The sequence below is a fragment of the Papio anubis genome, chromosome 5 (assembly GCF_008728515.1).
Source record: "Papio anubis isolate 15944 chromosome 5, Panubis1.0, whole genome shotgun sequence".
NCBI lineage: Eukaryota > Metazoa > Chordata > Mammalia > Primates > Cercopithecidae > Papio > Papio anubis.
This window is the reverse complement of record NC_044980.1, coordinates 133,459,233-133,481,382: the sequence shown is the minus strand read 5'-3', so window position 1 is coordinate 133,481,382 and position 22,150 is coordinate 133,459,233. Positions and strand designations below refer to the sequence as shown.

At 38.3% G+C, this 22,150-nt stretch overlaps 2 protein-coding genes across 5 annotated transcripts in view; both read right to left on the bottom strand.

Moving 5' to 3' along the window:
• Positions 1 to 22,150, bottom strand: part of LOC103885453 (protocadherin alpha-C2) — a 216,067-nt gene that overhangs the window by 181,274 nt on the left and 12,643 nt on the right. Inside the window, exons 1-2 of one of the 4 annotated variants that reach the window (XM_003900233.5) lie at positions 16,274 to 21,721; positions 14,740 to 14,805 (exon numbers count right to left, since the gene is read on the bottom strand). The exons of 2 other annotated variants lie outside the window; for them this stretch is intronic. In XM_003900233.5, coding sequence (XP_003900282.1) covers positions 14,740 to 14,805; positions 16,274 to 18,649 — 2,442 coding nt within the window. In that variant the 5' untranslated portion in view covers positions 18,650 to 21,721. Of the gene's footprint in view, positions 1 to 14,739; positions 14,806 to 16,249; positions 21,722 to 22,150 lie in introns of those variants that run through there. One more of the 4 variants, XM_017959956.3, reaches the window with a different exon arrangement.
• Positions 8,883 to 12,796, bottom strand: LOC101014280 (protocadherin alpha-4). The gene has a single exon (XM_003900227.5). It carries the CDS (start codon positions 12,660 to 12,662, stop codon positions 10,269 to 10,271), a length of 2,394 nt encoding a protein of 797 aa, XP_003900276.1. The 5' UTR covers positions 12,663 to 12,796; the 3' UTR covers positions 8,883 to 10,268.

Sequence of the window (22,150 nt, the reverse complement as noted above, 5' to 3'; positions counted from 1 at the left end):
TGTTAACCAGGATGGTCTCAATCTCCTGACCTTGTGATCCGCCCGCCTCGGTCTCCCAAAGTGCTGGGAATACGGGCCTGAGCCACTGCGCCCAGCCAGGAAAAGAACATTTTAAAAAATCTTCTTCTAAGCCATTTTTTTCAATCAAATATTACAGATTATTTTCTTGACTGATCCAGTTAAAGGAGAGGTTTCTCCTTTAGATATTTCAGTCATGTTTAAGCACCATTGTGTAAACAGAACTTCTTCCTTGAGAAAAAAATTTAGATTTAAAACTGTGTAGTATTTAAAGTGTCTCCAATTAATTCACTAAAAGCCTTTAGAAATACACTAACACAAGAAAATTTAATCTTCATAAGGGTACAAATGTCCTTTATTCCTTACAAAACCCAGAATAAAATTTTAATAAGCTGTTATTTTTCTTCTGTAATCTGTAGAAATTATATAGATATACCAGATTGCAAAGAAGAGGAAATGTTGAAGCAATTGTATAAAAATGTATAAATAATTTATGCACATATATCATTTGATCCTTCAAAAATTCTGTATAAAAGTTCATTTATTCTATTATAAGGATAGTAAGAAAGGATACCATGTGCATATAATACACATCTTAGCACTGCCTGTATAATGATTCACAGAGGAAGGTACAACTGCCCTATAAGGGAGTGTGCTAAAATATCCATATTATATATCCTCTTTGGATAGAAAATATGAGAATAGTTCTAGCATATCCCTGAGATAGTGAAAAATTAAATTAATCATTTTTATGCAACTATATTGCATTCATTAATGTCAGATTATCTCACTTAGTGGAAAGGGACAATGAAGCTAAATTTAGGAGCTGTAATCTCAGGCATCTTTTTTATGGCTCTACCTATAGTTGTTTCTATACAACTGGGTGACAAAGAGTCTCACTCTGACCCAGGCTGGAGTGCAGTGGTACAGTCAAGGTTCACTGTAGCCTCAGGCTCAAGCCTCCAACTTCAGCCTCCCAAGTAGCTGGGACCACAGGTGTGCACCACCACATCTAGCTAATTTTTTTTTTATTTTTTGTAAAGATAGAGTCTCCCTATATTGTTCAGGCTTATCTTGAACTCCTGGGCTCAAGCAATCCTCCTGTCATGGCCCACAAAAGTGTTGAGATTACAGGCAGGAGCCACCATGCCTGGCCTGATTCATTATCAAATGGAGAAAAATGATAATCTCTCAGGTTATATCTAATTTTAAAATCCAAGATCAAGTGAGGGAAAACTTGGTGGGAGGAAAGTTTCTTTTAACATTAGCCAGTACCCAAGTTAGAAATCTATTTTTTAAAAGGAAAATTAAATTCTAAAACTGAAAAATGCCATGATTGAAATTAAGAATTCAATCGTTGATTTTGACAGTGGCCTAGAATAACAAGATAAAATTCCTGAAGTAAAAGATGGGTAAGAATAAAATATAGATTATGAAACAAAGAGAAAAAGTGATTTAAAAATAGAAATGGCATATAAAAGACAAGGGATATGATGAAAAGATTTAACATACATATACTTATAGTCACAGAAGAATATAAGAGAAAATATGAAGTAGGAGCAGTATTTGAAGGCATACTGCTATATCTTCTCTTAAACTGATAAAATATTATCAACCCACAGATATAAGAAGCTTTCAAAACTGCAAGCGAGATTAAAAACAAAGCAAATTAATACTGGGCACATGATAGTAAAGCTGCTAACAGTGAAAAACAGAGTAAGTATACAAAGTAGCTAGAGAGAAAAAAAGACACACTAATTGAACAATAAACTTGACAGCCATCACTTCAAAAGAAGACCATGGAATGTCATCTTAAAAGTGCTGGCAAAAAATAACTTTCATTCAATACCCAAAACTGTTTCTCAAAAGTGATAGTAAAATTAAGACATTTCCAGATATATAAAAACTTAAAGGTTGCTTTACTAGCAGGCCACACTAAAGGAAATGTTAACGTCTTCAGAAGGAAAACGATCCCAGAAAGAAACACAAATAGGTGCTAACAAAACAATGATAATAATGTACTGTGTGTCTAGAATACATAAATAATTGAAAGGCATATCAGTAACAAAAATTAGGGTACAAGTAAATGGTATAATGATTCAAGGTCTTAGCATTGCCTGGAAGTAGTAAAAGTATTGATTTAATTGAGGTAATAAGTCAAGGATGTGTGTTAATAAAAGAGGAAGTAAAAGAGGAAATCAATAAAATAATTTGTAAAAGCGTATATAACTTAAAAAGATAACAGAGGTAGTGACATCAGCAAGATGCTGTTATAGGAATCTCCAGACCCTCCACAGATATAACTCAACAACAATACAAGGACCAACTCAACAACAATTAACTCTACAACTAACTCAACAACAATACAAGGACCAATTCCCATGGTGATAAGTGCAGAAACCAGTTAAGAGGATCCTGGGTTCCAAGCAAGTGTAAAACTAGCTGGGCACTTTTCTGGGGCACTTTTCCTATAGTTCCATCCAGCAGCACCATCCCATTCAAACAGGGGGAAACTTCCAGCTCCTGGCTTCTCCCTGAGAAGGGAAAGAGAAAGTAAAGCGAGCATTCAATGTTCTGACTTTTCAAGGGGGCTGTCTTGCATATCTCAGAGCACTGATGGAGCCTGGCATATTCTAAATTCCTGAGGGCAGCTGAGAATAATAAAGAGCTGGGTGGTGGGCTGATGTTCCTCAGGACCTATGACACAGCACACAGAGCACAACTCAGCTCAGCACTCTCTCCCTCATGAAGGAAAGAGAAGAGTAAAATGCATCCAAATTTCCTGAATTTTAGTGGGCAGTCCAAGTTTCTGTCTCACTTGACTCCAGGCACTGATAGGATTCAGCAGAATCTGTAACTGAGGGCTTCTCAGAACCTAAAAGAGCTGAGTGAATACTGCTGCTCCAGAGGGCCCACAGTACAGCACACAGACACCACAGAGAGAAAAAGATTAGAGCTTTAAAAAAAAAAAAAAGCTGGCAGATCCCTTTAATTAGGAATTATACACACAAGTCCATAGAAGATGTATCCACAGAAAAGGTTTGAGAGGTCCCTAGAATCTCTAGCCAGCCTGATTAGTAAAAGATCTTTCCATGTACAAATCCAGGCCATAAAGACTGGGAGAGGTAGCTGGGGTGTTTTTTTGTTTTGTTTTGGTTTGGTTTGGTTTGGTTTTGGTTTTTTGAAATGTATAGATAACAAAACAAGGTAATAAGGAATATGAGAAAATAGGAAACATGGCCCAAATAGTGCATGCACACACACACACACACACACACACACACACACTCCAGAAACCAAACCTAAAGAAATAGAGCTATATGAATTACTTGATAAAGTATTCAAAATAATTGTCATAAAGATGTTCAATGAGCTCAGGAAAATAATGCATAAGCAGAATCAGAATTTCAGCAGATAGAAAATATTTAAAAGAACTAAAAAGAAATTTTGGAACTGAAGAATACAATAATTGAACTGAAAATTTTACAGACATGTTCAACAGCAGACTCAATCAAGTAGAAGAATGAATCAGTGAACTCAAGGACACATCATTTGAAATTATCCAGATGAAGTAGCAAAAAGAACAAGAAATGAAAGCGTAAAGAAAGCCTAAGAAATTGATAGGACATCCTCGAACAGGCTGCTGTACTCATTATGACAGTTTCAAAAGAAGAAGCAGTGAGATAAAAGGACAGACAGCTTATTTTTTAAAATTATGTCTGAAAACTTCCCAAATATGAGGAAAGAAATGGACATCAAGATTCAAGAAATATTAAGAATTTAGAAAGCAGCAAAAGAAAAATGACTCATTACATACAAGAGAACACCCCAACTCTACCAGTAGATTTCTCAGTAGAAACCTTGCTATCCAGAAAGGGGTGAGATGTTATACTGAAAGTGCTGAAAAGAAAAAGAACTGCCAACCAAGAATACCAAATCCACCGAAGTTTTTCTTCAAAAATGAAAAAGCGATAAAGACCTTCCCAGTTAAACAAAAGCTGAAGGTGATCACAATTAGACCTGCCTTACAAGAAATGTTAAGAGGGAGTCTTTCTAGTTAAAATTAGGGGATGCTAAACAGAAATACATAGGTATTTTATTAAAGTATAAAGCTCACTAGTAAAGATAAATATATAGACAAAAACAGAATACTATAATACTGTAATGGTGGTACATAAGTCACTTTAAAATCTGATATTTTAAAATCTGGTTAAAACACAAAAGTACAGAAAAACTAACTATAAAAGAATGTTAATGTATACACAATATAAAAAGATGTATTTATGACATCAATAATATAAAATTTGGGTGGGGAGAAGTAAAAGTAATGAGTTTTGTTTTGTGATTGAAGTAAAGATGCTATCATTTTAAAATAGATTTTTATAAGAGTTTTAAAATGTAAGCCCCATGGTGACCACAAAGAAAATACTTATGGAAGATATACAAATGAAAACAGGAAAGGAACAAAAACATAGCATTACAAATCTCAATAAAACACAAAGGGAGAAAGTAACAGAAGGAAAGAGGAGCAAAAAGTCTACAAGCTGCAAACAACAATTAACAAAGTGGCAACAGTAAGTCATGCCCTATCAATAATTACTTTAAATAAAAATAGAATAAACTCCCTCAATCAAAAGATACAAAGTGGCTGAACTGATTTTTTTAAAGACCCAATCACATGCTAACTACAAGAGATTTACTTTAGATTTAAAGACCTAGATAGGCTGAAAGTTAAAAGGATATTTTAAAAATTTCATGCAAATTATAACCAAAAGAGTGCAAATGTGAAAAGAGCTACTACATCAGACAAAATAGTCTTTAAGTCAAAAAGTGTCATAAGAGACAAAGAAGAACATTATATAGTGATAAAAGGTCAATTCACCAGAAAGACATAGCAATTATAAATATATATGCACCCAACATTAAAACACCTAAATATATGAGGCAAACATTCACAGAAATGGAGAAATAGATAGCAATACAATACAGTCAAGTGTTGTATAACAACGTTTCAACCAATAACAGACTACATGTACAAGAGTAGTCCCATAAGATTATAATGAAGCTGAAAAATTTCTATCACCTAGTGATGATGTAGCAGTCATAATGTTGTAGCACATTACTCACATGTTTGTGATGACGTTGGTGTAAACAAACCTATTGCACTGCCAGTCATATAAAAGTGCAAGATAGCACATACAATTATGTACTGTTATATACAGTACATAATACTTGATATAGATAATAAATGTTGCTGCTTTATGTATTTACTATACTTTTTAGTAGTATTTTACAATGTACTCTTTCTACTTATAAAAAAATACATTAACTTAAAAAAAAATTCACCATAAAACAGCCTGAGGCAAGTCTTTAGAGAAGTATTCCAGAAGAAGACATTGTTATCATAGGAGATGAGAGCATCACATGTGTAATTATCCCAGAACACCTTCCAGTGGACAAGATATGGAGGTGAAAACGATATTGATGATTCTGACCCAATACAGTCCTAGGCTAGTATGGGTGTTTATATCTTCATTTTTAACAACAACAACAACAACAAAAAACTAAGAAAAGTGAAAAAAATTAAAAAAATTCAAAATCAAAAAAAGCTTGTAAAATAAGGATATAAAGAGAAAATATTTTTGTACAGCTGTACAATGTGTTTGTGTTTTAAGCTAAGTGTTCTTGCAAAAGAGTCAAAAGGTTTAAAATTTTTAAGTTTATAAAGTTAAAAAGTTGCAGTAAGCTAAGGTTAATTTATTACTGAAGAAAGAAAAAAAATTGAGACAGAGTCTCACACTGTTGCTCAGGCTGGAGTACAGTGGCATGACCATGGCTCACTGTAGCCTTGACCTGCTCAACTCAAGGATCCTCCCACCTCAGCCTCCTGAGTAGTTGGAACTACAGGTGTGTGTCACCACACCTAGCTAATTTTTAAAAATTATTTTCTAGAGACAGGGTCTCACTATATTGCCCAGGTTGGTCTTGAACTCCTGGGCTTAAGTGATCCTCCTTCCTCAGCTTCCCAAAGTGCTGAGATTACAGGCATGAGCCACCATGACCAGCCTATAAAAAGAAAATTTTTGATAAATTGAGTGTAGCCTAAATGTATAGTGTTTTAAAGTCTACATTAGTGCACAGTAATGTCCTGGGCCTTCACATTCACTCACCAATCACTCTTTGACTCACCCAGAGAAATTTCCAGCTCTGCAACCTCCATTCATAGGGTAAGTACCCTATTCAGATGTACCATTTTAAAAATCTATACAATGGTTTTACTGTACCTTTTAGATGTTTAGATATGTTTAGGTATACAAATACTTACCATTGTATTACAATTCCCTATAGTATTCAGTACAGTTAACATATGTACAGGTTTGTAGCCTAGAAGCAATAGATCATGTAGCCTAGGTCTGTAGTAGGCTATACTATCCAGATTTGTGTAAATATTTAAGTACACTCTCATGTTTGCACAGTGATGAATTCCTAGAATGATACAATTCTCAGAATGTATCTCCATTAATAAGTGATATGACTGTAGTAGGAGATTTTGGTACCCTACTTTCAATAAGGAATAGAACATTCAGACAGCAAATCAGTAAGGAAGCAGAGGACTTGAACAACACTATAGCTGAAATGGAACTGACAGACACATACAGAAAATTCCACCCAACAGAAGCAAATACAGTCTTCTCAAACATACTCAGAGCATTTTCCAGGATAAATCACACGTCAGGTCACAAAACAAGTCTTAACAAATTCAAGAAGGTTGAAATCTTACTGAATATCTTTTCTGACCACAGTGGAATAAAACTGGAAATCAATAGTGGAATTAAAACTGGAAAATCTGCAAATACGTAGAAATTAAACAACAGAATTTTGAATGACTAGTAGGTCAAAGGGGAAATCAAAAGATAAATTAGAAAATATGTTAAGATAAACAAAAATGAAAACACAACACATCAGAACTTACAGGATACAATAAAAGCAGTACTAAGAAGGAAGATTAAGCTGGGCAAGCTCAGTGGCTCACGCCTGTAATTCCAGTGCTTAAGGAAGCCAAGGCACAAGGATCACTTACAGGGAGCTATGATCGTGCCTCTGTATTTCAGCCTGGGCAACACAGCAAGATCTTGTCTCTTAAAAATGAAAACAAAACAAAAAAGGGAGTTGTAAATGCCTACACTAAAAATGAAGAAAGAAGAAAGATCTCAAATAAAAAACTTAACAACTCAAGCAACTAGAAAAAAAAAAGAAAACGACATCAATCTAAAAAAAAAAAAAAAGAAAGAAAAAGAAAAAAAAGGACAAATGAGGAAGCCCAAAGCAAAGAGAGGAAATACTATAATAAAGATTAGAGCAAAAATAAATGGAAAAAAAGTTTAAATTAAGTTTTTAAACTTAGTTGAATTTTTGAAAAAACAACAAATTTGACAAGCCCTTAGCTAAACTAAGAAAAAAACAAAGAGACTGGAAGTCAGAAACAAAGAAGGTGGCATTACAACTGATGCCACAATTATGAGGCTATTAAAATTATATACCAACAAATTAAATAACCTAGAAGAAACTGATTAATTCCTAGAAATATACAAACTACCAAGACATAATCATGAAGCAATAAAAAATCTAAACAAAATGGTAACTAGTAAGGAGATTGAATCAGTAATCCAAACCTCCTAACAAAAAATAAAAATAAAGAAAGCCCAAGACCAGATGTCTTTCCTGGCTAATTCTACCAAACTTTTAAAGAAGAATCAATGTTATTTTTTCTCAAACTCTTCAAAAAAAAAAAAAATTGAAGGAGAAGGAACACTTTCAAACTCATTTTAAAAGTCCAACAAAAATGGTAGTAAAAAATAAATCTTCAAAAGAAACTACAATCAGAGTGAACAGACAACCTACAGAATGGGAGAAAAGTTTTGCAATCTACCCATCTGACAAAGGGCTAATATCCAGAATCTACAAAGAACTTAAACACACTTACAAGAAAAAAAAACCCCATCAAAAAGTGGGCAAAGGATATGAACAGACACTTCTCAAAAGAAGACATTTATGCAACCAACAGACACATGAAGAAATGCTCATCATCACTGGTCATCAGAGAAATGCAAATCAAAACCACAATGAGATACTATCTCATGCCAGTTAGAATGGCGATCATTAAAAAGTCAGGAAACAACACATGCTGGAGAGGATGTGGAGAAATAGTAATGCTTTTACACTGTTGGTGGGAATGTAAACTAGTTCAACCATTGTGGAAGACAGTGTGGTGATTCCTCAAGGATCTAGAACTAGAAATACCATTTGACCCAGAGATCCCATTACTGGGTATATATCCAAAGGATTATAAATCATGCTACTATAAAGACACATGCACACGTATGTTTATTGCAGCACTATTCACAATAGCAAAGACTTGGAACCAACCCAAATGTCCATCAGTGATAGACTGGATTAAGAAAATGTGGCATATATACACCATGGAATATTATGCCATCATAAAAAAGGGTGAGACATGGATGAAGCTGGAAACCATCACGAGCAAACTATCACAAGGACAGAAAACCAAACACCACATGTTCTCACTCATAGGTGGGAAATGAACAATGAGAACACTTGGACACAGGGTGGGGAACATCATACACCAGGGCCTGTTGAGGTGTGGGGGATTGGGGGAGGGATAGCATTAGGAGAAATACCTAATGTAAGTGATGAGTTGATGGGTGCAGCAAACCAACATGGCACACATGTATACCTATGTAACAAACCTGCACATTGTGCACATGTACCCTAAAACTTAAAGTATAATAAAAATAATAAGAAGAAATAAAAATAAATATTGATCCCTACCTCACAACAATGATAAAAATATGTGTATTCCAAATGGATTATAGATGCAATGTAAACAATGAAATAAAAGATACCACAGAGAATTATCTTTATGAAATAGGATCAGAAGCAAAAACTGATGAATTGAGTTTAACCAAAATTACAACTTTCTATTCACCAAAAGACAAATAGAATTAAAAACAAGCCATGAGGTTGAAAACTACTTAAAAAAAAAAGGAGTTATGTTCAGAATATAAGATTTGTTTAAGTAATAAGAAAAACACAAGATAAAGAAAGAAAGAAAGTTTTATGGAAGCAAAAAAGAAGAGAAAAAAGAAAAGAAAAACAACAGACTAGAGAAATAGGAGATTTGAACAGCTATTGCACAAAATAAGGTATAAAAATTGCCAAAATAAAATAGAAAGGTACTCAACTTCATTTAAACATAAAATAATTTCAAAATGAGATTACAAAACTTGCCCAGTAAAATGGCTAACATGAAAATAACCTGACAAATGTAGAGATGATGTGGAGTAGCAGAAAGCCTTATACACTACTAGGAATGTAAATAGGTAAAAACATCTTGGAAAATTGGTTGGTGTTAGCTACAAAAGACAAAGATACACACATATTCTGTGACCCACAAACACAACTCTTAGGTAAAAACCTAAGAGAAATCTGTGTACATGGGCATCAAAGAAATGTGCAATATATTTATGATGGCATTATTTGAAATAGACATTGAGGCACAATGCAAATTCCTAAACAGTAGAATAAATAATATATAGTATATTTATGAAATAGTACTAGAAATAGAATTAAATGAACTACAACTACATGTAACAACATGGATAATTTCACAAACAATGAGTGATAAATATAAATAACACACAAATGCACAGACAATACACGTTGTGCAATTCCAATTAGAATACGTTCCCAAAACAGGCCCAGAATAAACACAGATATAAAAGGCAAATGTGCAGTTACACTGGAGGAAAAACAAGGGAAGTGATTTGGCAAGTGCATGTGAGGGACTTCAGCGATGGAGGCAATAGATGTTTTCACTTTCATACAATTTATGGAGCTTTATTATTTCAGCCTCTGCACATTTGTTTATGTGTTATAGGTTAAATAATAGTAAAATGTTTTCTAAATGTTCGTATTACCAAAAATAAAGAAGGTGAATATAGTGAAAATTTACTAGAAATTACAGTCCTGTTAATATGCATTGAATAATGCAGCATACAACGAAGGAAGGCAATATATATTACTTTGATGTCCTGTAATTCCAAAAGACTTTAGTTAAAACGGATATGTAAAAAGAGGTAAAATTTTAACCCAGGGAAATCTGATTCTTAGAAATAAATTTACGAAGAAGTTGATAGAGAAAAACAATACGAAAATTAAACAAAAGGATGTTATACACTAACCTTTGCAAAGGATTCCTCACTTGTCTGCAGCTGATCTTCTCTGTCCCTAGAGTCAGGTAAACTGGGGCTGAAGGCCATGAGGTCGGTCTTGGGTGGGCCCTCACCAGAGCACACCCTGGGCCTCCTCTGCTGCGAGTATGACCAGCTCCCCACCGCGCTGGAGCACACCAGTGTGGGCTTGCCCGGAGCGCATGCGCCCTCGGTGGGCGGTGCGGAGCACCGCAGCGCGGTGTACAGCAGCAGCGTGAGCACCAAAAGGCTGGATACCGCGCAGATGGCGATTATCAGGTACACGTTGACATCCACCAGCGCAGCCTCAGGACCCACAGCGCCCGACAACGCCCGTGAGGAGGCCTTTGGCGCCTGTCCACTCTCCACAAGTGACACCAGCACGGTGGCCGTGGCCGTCAGTGCGGGCTTGCCGTGGTCCTTCACCAGTACCAGTAGGCGGTGGCGCGGAGCGTCCGCTTCGTCCAGGACACGCGTCGTGCTGATCTCGCCCGTGTACAGCCCCACGCGGAACGGGATGCGCGTGCCACCAGTCCCCGGCTGCAGCTCGTACGAAAGCCACGCGTTGTAGCCTGAGTCAGCATCCACCGCGCGCACCTTTGCCACCACGTGGCCCGCACCCACCGACCATGGCACCAGCTCGTTCACTGAGCCGATGCCACCCGCCCGAGGCGCTAGCAGTGCTGGCGCGTTGTCGTTCTCGTCCAGCACGAACACCTGCAGCGTCACGTTGCTGCCCAGAGATGGCACGCCCGCGTCGCGCGCGCTCACCTGGAACTGCAGCAGCTCCAGCTCCTCGTGGTCCAGCGGTTGCAGCGCGTACACCTTGCCGCTCTGCGCGTGCACCGACACGTAGCTCGACAGCGCGCGCTCGCCCACCCGCCGCTCCACCAGCGAGTAGGACACCAGCGCGTTCTCCTGCGCGTCCGCGTCCCGCGCCGACACAGTGAAGATGTGGCAGCCCGGCGGGTTGTTCTCTTTCACGAACACTGTGTACTCGGGCTGCGCGAACGCTGGCGCGTTGTCGTTCACGTCGGCCACCTCCACAGAAACACTGGCCGTGGCCCACAGCGAAGGCGAGCCCCCGTCCCGCGCGGTCACCACCAGCTCATAGGCCGACACGTTCTCGCGGTCCAGGGCACTGTCCAGCACCAACGAGTAGTAATTCTTGAAGGTGGACACTAGCTTGAAAGGGACGTGGGACGTCAAGGAGCAGGTGACCAGCCCATTGACACCCATGTCTTTGTCGGACACGCTGATCAGGGCGATGACTGTACCCAGTGGAGCGTCCTCTCTAATTGGAAGTGATAAAGACTTGAATTCCAAATCTGGGACATGATCGTTGTTGTCTTCTACTTCCACAATAACTCTACAATGGCCAGAAAGTGGGAGCTGTCCCTTATCAATGCCCTCTACAATAATTTCATAGGATTTGCTTTCTTCAAAATCAATATATCCCTTTACAATAATTTGTCCAGTAATTGGATCTATGTGAAACTTGGATTTCACATTTGGCGAAACATCATTTGAGAATGAATAAACAATGTCCCCATTCAATCCTTCGTCTAAATCTGAGGCGTTAAGTTTAATGACCAGTGTTCCATTAGGAACATTTTCTGGTAATCTCACCTTATAAAGGGTTCTGTCAAAAGCTGGGGCATTGTCATTGGCATCCAGTACTGTGATGAGTAACTGAATAGTGCCAGTCAACTCGGGTTTGCCTCCATCAGTGGCTGTGAGCACTAAAAATATCTCCGGAGCTTCTTCTCTGTCTAAAGATTTCCATAGTATAAGCCCAAGACCTTTTACCAGCTCATCATCAGATGGTTTTTCCAGAGAAAAGTATTCATTTGGGCTCAGTGTGTAAGTGAGCAGGGCGTTCTCCCCGATATCGGCATCCGAGGCGCCCTCTAGTGGAAACCGAGAGTCAAGCGGCCTGGATTCCGCTATGGACAGGTTCTTTTGTGTTGCTGGGAACACCGGCGGGTTATCGTTAATGTCCCTCACCTCCACGTCCACATGGAAAACCTGCAGCGGCCCGTCCACGATCACCTCCAGGTGGATGCTACACTCCGAGCTCCGCCCACACAGCTCCTCGCGGTCGATCCGAGAATTCACAAACAAAATGCCATTCTGCAGATTTACCTCCAGAAGATCTCCGCGGCCCTTGGACGCCACCCGGAACAGGCGCGGCACCAGCTCCGCCAGCTCCAGCCCCAGGTCCTGCGCGATGCGGCCCACGAAGGTGCCGTGTTTGGCCTCCTCGGAGACCGAGTAGTGGAGCTGACCGTTCCCTGCCTCCCAGGTTGCGAGGAGAAGAAGCAAGAGCAGCAGACGCCGGGATTCCTGGCCGCTTCCCCAGGAAAACTCCATCTTTAGTGCACAGTGTTTTGTTCTGATTAAATATCGTTTCTCAAAGTCAAGAGAAATCTTTTGATCGGTCGGTCAAGTGCAGCTGCATCCTCCATATTTCAGACTCCAAAGAATGCATATAGTTCCTTCCAGTAAGAATAGAAGGAATTTTCCCCTCTTCTTTCTTCTCTCATGTATTTTGTGGTAAAGAGCGACATCATGTGGTTCCAAACCGTAAGTAGCAATTGTGGAAATCCACACACACTCTACTATAAACTACTTGGTTTTATTTATTCTTTCAGCCGTTTTGGAAAATAGGAATACATTTTGTACTATTGTGGTACACATTGTACCACTGATTGATTGAGTGTGGTCCTTAGTTTCACCATAGGGGCACCTTTTACTTCAGTAGAAATAATTTTTTCAACACAGGCTTTAAGTATTACAGAGACCTAACTACACACTTTGTAAACATGTAACCGTAAAGTGTTGATTACAAAAATTCATTAAAGATTCCTGTATTCCCAAGAATTCCAGGGTTTTTTATTAATGATAACACCCTCTTCGCCCTAGTATTTTTGGTGTTGTAGACTTAAGGGGACTGGTCTCTAGGGAACTTCTAGTCCCAAGAACAAGCTATTGAAAGGGAAATTTTCAGATGTTTTATAAAAGAATCAAAGACCATCAGCATTTAATTAAATGTCTTCCTTGAGTCATGTCAGGGCTGAAAGTGCAAGGAAGCAGGAAGTTATAGCAAATAGCTTGCATGGAAAAGCATTCCAAATAATTTTATTCATTGGAACTCATTTGCTCCCATGAGCGAGGCTGGTATTCTCATTTTGACTCTTACAGTTTATAAGTACTTGCTTGTTCTCCAATAGGTAATGTGCCTAAGCTTCTATTTTCTCCTATAGTGCTTATACATTTTAGCCAAACTGAATATTTCCTGCTTCCAATAACATTTTTCAATAAACAAACATGTTCATTTTGTCCTGTCTATAAGTAATCCACATCATTTCTAAACTCTTCTAAAGCCAATTTTTATAACCACTTAAAAGTTCCCTGACCCATGAAGAATGTCATGATTAAACCAATTAACAGGTATTTTTTCTTCTTTTACAAACTGCAGCACCAGGGTAGAATCGTGTGGGCCATTTATTACATTAATTTATCTCATAAGCATTTGAGTATGTGTGTCCTTTTTTGGAATATATATTTTAAAGGGAATAGTTGTATCTTAATTGTTTAATAGCTCAAAGGGACTTACTTAATATTTGCTAAATATTTACCCTGTAGAAAAGATTTGGTTTCCTTCCATTTCCTAATAAAATGCATTAATTTAAGGTGATCGCATAGCTAGTTGGGAAAATGTGGTGTTTCGGCAGCCTGTATAATTTTCTAAAGACACAAAAAAGTCTCTAGACATTTCCCCAATTAAGATGTATTTCAAGTTCCATGTTGAAAAATTGGGTTTTAGCTTAATTTTTATTCTAATTCTTGGTAATCACGATCTTTGAATCATCCTGGGTATTAATGGGGAATGAAGACTTCCCAATAAATAAACCACAATACATTTATTCTTACATAAAGAAATTTAACATATAAAGACATAATGGTAGCTATTTAAAAACTTTCTTTGCCTCCTGTATTCATAAAGTTCTTCTCATCCTGTTTGTCTAAACAAAAAATCAATCTAGTGAAAATAGCTTTATGCTCCCTCTCTATCGAAGAGCTACATTCACACAAACACACACAAAAATCAAAACAACAACAACAAAAAAACCCACCAACTTTCTGAATCAAACAGAAACCAGAGTACTTTCACTATTTGGGGACCCAAACTAGATTTTTACAAAATGATCATTGACATCAAGCACATTGGAAAAAAAGAGGAAGAATTCCATTTTCACACATTTCATTTGTAATATTTTCATTTGCCAGATATTTTAATGTACAGATGGGGAATGCAGCAGAATAGAAAAGGATGTTTATTTGGTAGCTATTCAATATTTATTTGGCATAGCATCAATATATCTGCGAAGCAAAAATTCCAAAGTCTTCAAAATGTCTTTGCCAAGAGTCTTGTTAGACAAGAATTTCAAGAGGCAAGCTGGATTTGAAGATTGAAGTTCCATATCTGGGAGGACAAGTACTTTGGCTGACTCTATTATATTCAAGAAGCTGATAACAGAACTAAATTTTTAAAATATTGACCTGAGTTGGACACACTATGGCTACTACTTCATGGACAAGGGAGCAACAAAGGATAGTGGCAAAAAAGGAAATAAAGAAAATGAAAGTTGGGAGAAGGAGAGGAGTCAAGAAAAGTATCTATTTTACATGTTAGACCTTCCACACTGTCAATGAGTATTGACCAGGTTTCAGCTGGTTACTATTTCTCTCCAGTGGTAGGGAAACTTAAATGGGAGTCCAACTAATTGCTAGAGGAGATAACCAAATGTGTGGGGGGAGTGATTAGAAAAAAGTCTAACTTCAATTTTATTTGGTTCTGGTTATTTGGAGTTTTCTACTTACTGCATGGCACACATTAATAGGCAGGATGCTATTCAGAGAAGGTAACCAGTAATAATATTAAAACATTGGCTTATCAAACTTATTTCATATTGGCATCCTTAGTATGGTATGTAAAAGACACTAATGAATAAAAAGTTTTGCTAGTAGGGATAGTTTTAAAATTAGATACCATAATTATTTTCAAGATATTGTTCAGATTGAAAATTATTGTTAACAAGGTTTAAAACATTCTTTTAAAATGAATATATAAATATACTACAGAGCTATTAAATTTTCACTTCATATTGATATTTGAGTTATTAGTAATAAATGAATTTGAACACATAATACAGTAGTATTATTAAAGTAGTATTAAATAAAGTAGTGATAAACTAAAGATGAACAAAAATACAATTCCAAATGCAATTGTTATTCTCGATTTTTCTCCCAACTGGGAAATCAACAAACAATAAACAGTATTGCCAAATAAGAGCACAAGGCCTAAAATGAATCACATTCAAGTGAAAAAGAAGGATTGACACTCCAAACAAATGAATAAGAGAATAAAAGAGGTTCCATAAAAGACAACAGGTGTAATGATCTAATTTTTGAAACTGAAGGTGGAAAAGCATAATCAATAGGGAATTATAAGCATTTAGGTGAACTCATAAAATGAGCAAGTAACATTCGTACTAACAGGTAGTAGGAAGTCCAAATGAAAAGTGGCAAAAGATATTGAAGTAGCATTGTGTAGGGAGGGATAAGTATAAAACGAGTCCAAATCAAATTCTCTAAATAATGAAACTCATCTAAGAAAAAATATTTGTCTTATACCCAGGCATTTAGCAATAAAATAATCCTACTACTGCACCTGCTAACAAACAAAATTACAAGTGTGGATCTCATGACTTACTGCTGATTTGGTTCAAAAATTAGCAACAAAAATCTTAGCATTTTAACCACAAAACCAAAAAACTGGAAAAGTCTAATTATGAATCACATAATTCATACTTAACTATTAACGTATTTCCAAAATAGTGGAAACATTGAGGAATGAAAAGACATTTTGGAAAGAATAAATAAAAATTACTCACTTTGACTGAGTGATCAACGTCCACATCCTGTTTCTCCTCTCTATCCCGGCTAATTGGACAAGGAGGAAGGCTAGGGCTAAAAGCCATGAGGTCGGTCTTGGGCAACTCCTCTCCAGAGCACACCCTCTGCTGCCTCTGCTGCGAGTATGACCAGCTCCCCACCGCGCTGGAGCACACCAGCGTGGGCTTGCCCGGCCCACACGCGCCTTCGGTTGGCGGCGCAGAGCACCTCAGAGCAGTATATAGCAGCAGTGTGAGCACCAACAGACTAGACACTGCGCAGACGGCGATGATCAAGTACACGTTGACATCCACCAGTGCAGCCTCAGGGCCGGTGGCGCCAGCGGACGACCGGGACGAGGCCTTGGGTGGCTGGCCACTCTCCACCAGCGACACCAGCACAGTAGCTGTGGCGGTCAATGAGGGTTCACCGTGGTCCTTCACCAGCACCAGTAGGCGGTGGCGCGCGGCATCCACCTCGTCCAGGGCACGCGTCGTGCTGATCTCGCCCGTGTACAGCCCCACGCGGAACGGGATGCGCGCGCCACCAGTCCCCGGCTGCAGCTCGTACGAAAGCCACGCGTTGTAGCCTGAGTCAGCATCCACTGCACGCACCTTCGCTACCACGTGGCCCGCACCCACTGACCGCGGCACTAGCTCACTCACTGCACCACCGATGCCACCCACCCGAGGCGTCAGCAGTGCTGGCGCGTTGTCGTTCTCGTCCAGCACGAACACCTGCAGCGTCACGTTGCTGCCCAGAGATGGCACGCCCGCGTCGCGCGCGCTCACCTGGAACTGCAGCAGCTCCAGTTCCTCGCGGTCCAGCGGTTGCAGTGCGTACACCTTGCCGCTCTCCGCGTGCACCGACACGTAGCTCGACAGCGCGCGCTCGCCCACCCGCCGCTCCACCAGCGAGTAGGACACCAGCGCGTTCTCCTGCGCGTCCGCGTCCCACGCAGACACAGTGAAGATGTGGCAGCCTGGCGGGTTGTTCTCCCTCACGAACACCGTGTACTCGGACTGCGCGAACGCTGGCGCGTTGTCGTTCACGTCGGCCACCTCCACAGACACGCTGGCGGTGGCCCACAGTGAAGGCGAGCCCCCGTCCCGCGCGGTCACCACCAGCTCATAGGCCGACACGCTCTCGCGGTCCAGGGCGCTGTCCAGCACCAACGAGTAGTAATTCTTGAAGGTGGACACCAGCTTGAAGGGGACGTGGGGCGTCAGGGAGCAGGTGACCTGTCCATTGACACCTGAGTCACGGTCAGACACACTGATCAGGGCGATGACTGTGCTAACTGGCGAGTCTTCTAATACAGGTAAAGATAGTGATTTAATAACTAACTCAGGTAAATTATCATTGATGTCCGCAATTTCGAGTAGAACCGTGCAGTGATCTGACATTGGAGGATTTCCTTTATCCGTGGCTTCTACCTGGATTTCATATGACTTACTTTCCTCGAAATCTATGTTACCCTTTACACTGATTTGTCCATTGACTGGATCTAAATGGAATTTTGACAGAATATCTGTTGACATGTCCGTATTGAAAGAATATACGATATCCTTATTTACTCCTTCATCCAAATCTGTGGCGTTAACGGTCACCACTAGGGTACCATTTGGTGCATTTTCGAATAATCTGACTTTATAGATCGTCCTCTCAAACACTGGGGCGTTGTCGTTTACATCTAAAACAGTGATCTTTAGTTGAGTCGTGCCAGTGAGCTCTGGTTTCCCACCATCAATTGCTGTTATTAGTAAATAATGCTTAGGAGTGTCCTCTCGATTTAAATTTTTTTTCAACACGAGTCCAAGGGATTTAATTTCCTCATCATTTCTTTTAACGTTCAAGGTAAAATATTCAGTGGAATCAAGACTGTAAGTCAACAACGAATTAGTTCCGATATCTGCATCTGATGCGCCCTCTAGCGAAAACCGAGAGCCAGGCTGTCGGGATTCGGAAATAAACAGATTCTTTACAGCCATTGGAAAAACTGGCGCGTTGTCATTAATGTCCTTCACTTCCACGTCCACATGGAAAACCTGCAGCGGCCTGTCCACTATCACCTCCAGGTGGATGCTACACTCCGAGCTCCACCCGCACAGCTCCTCGCGGTCGATCCGAGAATTCACAAACAAAATGCCATTCTGCAGATTTACCTCCAGAAGGTCCCCGTGTGTTTTGGACGCCACCCGAAACAGGCGCGGCACCAGCTCCGCCAGCTCCAGCCCCAGGTCCTGCGCGATGCGGCCCACGAAGGTGCCGTGTTTGGCCTCCTCGGGGACGGAGTAGTGGAGCTGGCCACTCCCCACCTCCCAGGCTGCGAGGAGCAGAAGAGAAAGCAGCAGGCACTGGGCTCCAGGATCTTCTCGCCAGGAGAATATTGCAAGCATTTTCCAAATATTAGATTGCCTTTACATTGATCCAAACTTTAAAAATAATTCGAGTTCCCTATCTTCATTTCGTAAACTCCTCGGTGTTAAATTTTAGAGAGGATGAAGCAAAGCAGTATCTGAATACGTAATGCACGCTGTCTTTTATGGAGAAAGACTTTGTGGTGGACAGCGACATCATGTGGCTAAATGTGTAAGTATTAAATATGTAAATATATCTTCTTTTCCTTGTATGTCGTTTGAACGTTCCCAAAATTTGTAGTTTCAGTTGTAATATCCTTCGGTCACTCCTCAAAGTCCTTACATTTTACCTAAATATTTCCTTAGAACTTTTATACTAATTCACTATCAATTGTGCTAATTCATGACATATAGTAAAATACTGTGATTCCTGTTTTAACAGTGGACATCTATTGGAAATGTTTCCCACGTGACAGCCACTTTTCTACTTGTCTTAATGGAATTATCCCGTTAAACTCTCACAATCCTCTGAAATAAGTTTTAATATTATTCACTTTTTATAAACACATAGAGGTTAAGTAAAACAATATTAACTGTTGGTACGATGGGATTTCAATCTGATTCAAGACAACTTACCATTAACCTCTTTATCTCCCAAGCTACATTTTACAGAAAAATCAGATCCTTTCAGATTTATGATCATCAAAACATTGAGACATTTAAGTATTTAAAAGTGTGTGTGTGCTGTGTATATTAAAACATACATGTATCTATTTTATATTATTACAGCAACTGTTAATTTTTTAAAATATGTACATTTATGGTTTTTTTAATTTGTAGAATGTCTATAATTCCCTCCCATGCCCCTTTTTCAAGAACTACAGCCTCATCAACTATCTTGACTGTTACTTACATAAAGATTTCAGAAGTCAGTCCTTTACAGAGAAATTCAAACAGGAAATTTGTTTCCTATTGTGGGAATGTGATTTGTATATTTGCTACATTCATATCACATCAATTAAGAATATATTAGGTTTAATTTTCTCCACACTCTTTATGTATTTGAATTTACCTGTATATACTAAAATGTTAACAATATAAAATAATTATGTTTTTGATGATCTCCACTCCTGATGAATTTCTAGATTCCAGCTTCTTTAAAAGTTGTTAATTGAAAGAATTGATGATTTAACTAATCAGTGAAGGGAGAAAAGTAACCTAGGAACATAAGCCAGTATTTATTCAACATATTTAACACTAAGTAATAAAACATTCTAAAGATCTCTGTGAATTCAGTGAGAAGCATGAATTATCTCAGCATTTGGAAGTGGGGCAAAGAAAATTCATGGAAAGAGGTCAAATTTAGAGAAATAAAAGAATGCACAAATTTTTGCTTATAGCCAGACCATTTCAAAATAAAATCAAACATGTGATTTAAATATTTGGGGGAAAAGTTTTCATTTCAGCTTTTGTTTCCTGTGTACTCATTAAATGGAAGCCAGGACTGCAACTTACTCAGATTTTATTATTCATATTTAGAATAGGATAAATTATCAATTGTTGTTTTTGTGAATAAATAAATTAATATTTTGAATTAATTTTTTCAAGCAAGATCAATAAAAATGTAAGTTAATGATATTTGTTAATATCAAACTTACATAATTTCTAACTGATTCTATTGTGCTATATTATGAAGTAAGTAAATATTTAAGAATTATTTCTGAAAAGCATGGAACTAAGAAATAATTATAGCTATTAATATTCCAGTTACCACTTTGCTGAATTTTGAAAGATGGTAGCTAGTTTGAAAATGAGAGATAAACTTAAAAGTTTTTAATTTCATGGACTTTATATTAATGAGATGTCTTTGACAACTTATTGTAATACTATGCTTTTCAGTACCTTTAAGAGTTATATTCATTGCGAAATGGGATGTCACATGGGAATTTATAACAGAGTAGACTCCATACTGATTATTAAGAGATAAAGGTAATATTAAAGGAAATACAATTTTAAAAGATTGAGCCATTTTGTAGATAAAGTATCAGTGAATAGTTTCTACTACCACCTAGACATCTCTTAGATAACCAAGAAAAAAATGTAAATAAGAATTAAAAAAAAAAAACTTATAGAGCAACAGATTGTGATTCCTGGAGATCTGGACATATGTGAATATAATTTTAAAAGTGTATCATTTACGCTTTTAACATAGCGGTCAAGTATAACTTGGAAATGGATATTCTGACCTAACTATGGAATGGCTAAAGGTACGATCACTAATGGAAGTTATTTCTATGATTTATCAATATACACGTATATTTAGAATAAACAGCAAATAACTAAGAACCAAGCAGTAGAGGACTGTTTAAGACAGTTATTTTATTGCAATACATCTTCTTTGGTTGGAAAAGCTAAAAAAATTCTTTCCAAGGGTAGCATTTACTTGTAGAGTTCAGTGTTTTAATTACCCAAAATAAATGTTTCAAATGAAAATGTAGTCATCCAAGACCAGGCCTCACCTTTTGGAAAAACTCCAATTCCATTAGGAATATGGATGCTTCCAGGTAAAATTGAGTGAGCTCACATTAATAGGAAATGTATTCCCACGCATAGAATTAGACGCCAGAAAAAGGTAGTCATTCTCTGCAGTGAGAGGCCTGCACACATTGGCCTAATGATAATGATACTGAAAGGATGATTTATCAACCATTAACATAAAGACTGGGTAGTCTCCACTTAAATGAAGAAAAAGTCCCACCACCTGAACAACCCCAGTGTGATTTTTAAATGTTAAGATTTTCAAATTAAACAAAATAGAGAGGGTCTCTTTTCTCAATACTCTCTATTTTTGCCTGATAACTCAAAAATTTTATCAGTGTGAAATCTTTATACCAAATAATGGGTTATTTTACTTACAAAAAACATACTTAAGATTAGCAATTATTCCTAAGTGCTGTCATTTTGTTGTAACAACCTGTGCTACATACTTTTGGAAATTCTGGCATTAAAACATCCACTCAGTCTACTTTCAAATACAAATAAAAAGGTCAGGTGCGGTGGCTCACTCCTGTAATCCCAGTACTTTGGGAGGCCTAGGAGGGTGGATCACTTGAGGCCAGGAGTTTGAGATCAGCCTGGCCAACATGGTGAAACCCCGCCTCTACTAAAAAGAAAAAAGAAAAAAAAAAAAAAAGCCGGGTGTGGTGGTGGGCGCCTGTAATCCCAGTTACGCAGGAGGCTGTGAGGCAGGAGAATCACTTGAACCCAGGAGGCAGAGGTTGCAGTGAGCTGAGATCACACCACTGCACTCCAGCCTGGGTGACAGAGCAAGACTCTGTCTCAACAACAACAACAACAACAACAACTAAAGAAAAAAGAAAAATATAGAAAAAAATGTAACTTATTAACTATTACATAGACAAGGGCATTGTTGATCCAAAGCTAGTTTGAAAATCTAAGAAATGTCCAGGATATAGGTTATTCCAAACACTATCTGACAGATTGGATAGACAGTGTCAACTGAAAATATATATTATATAA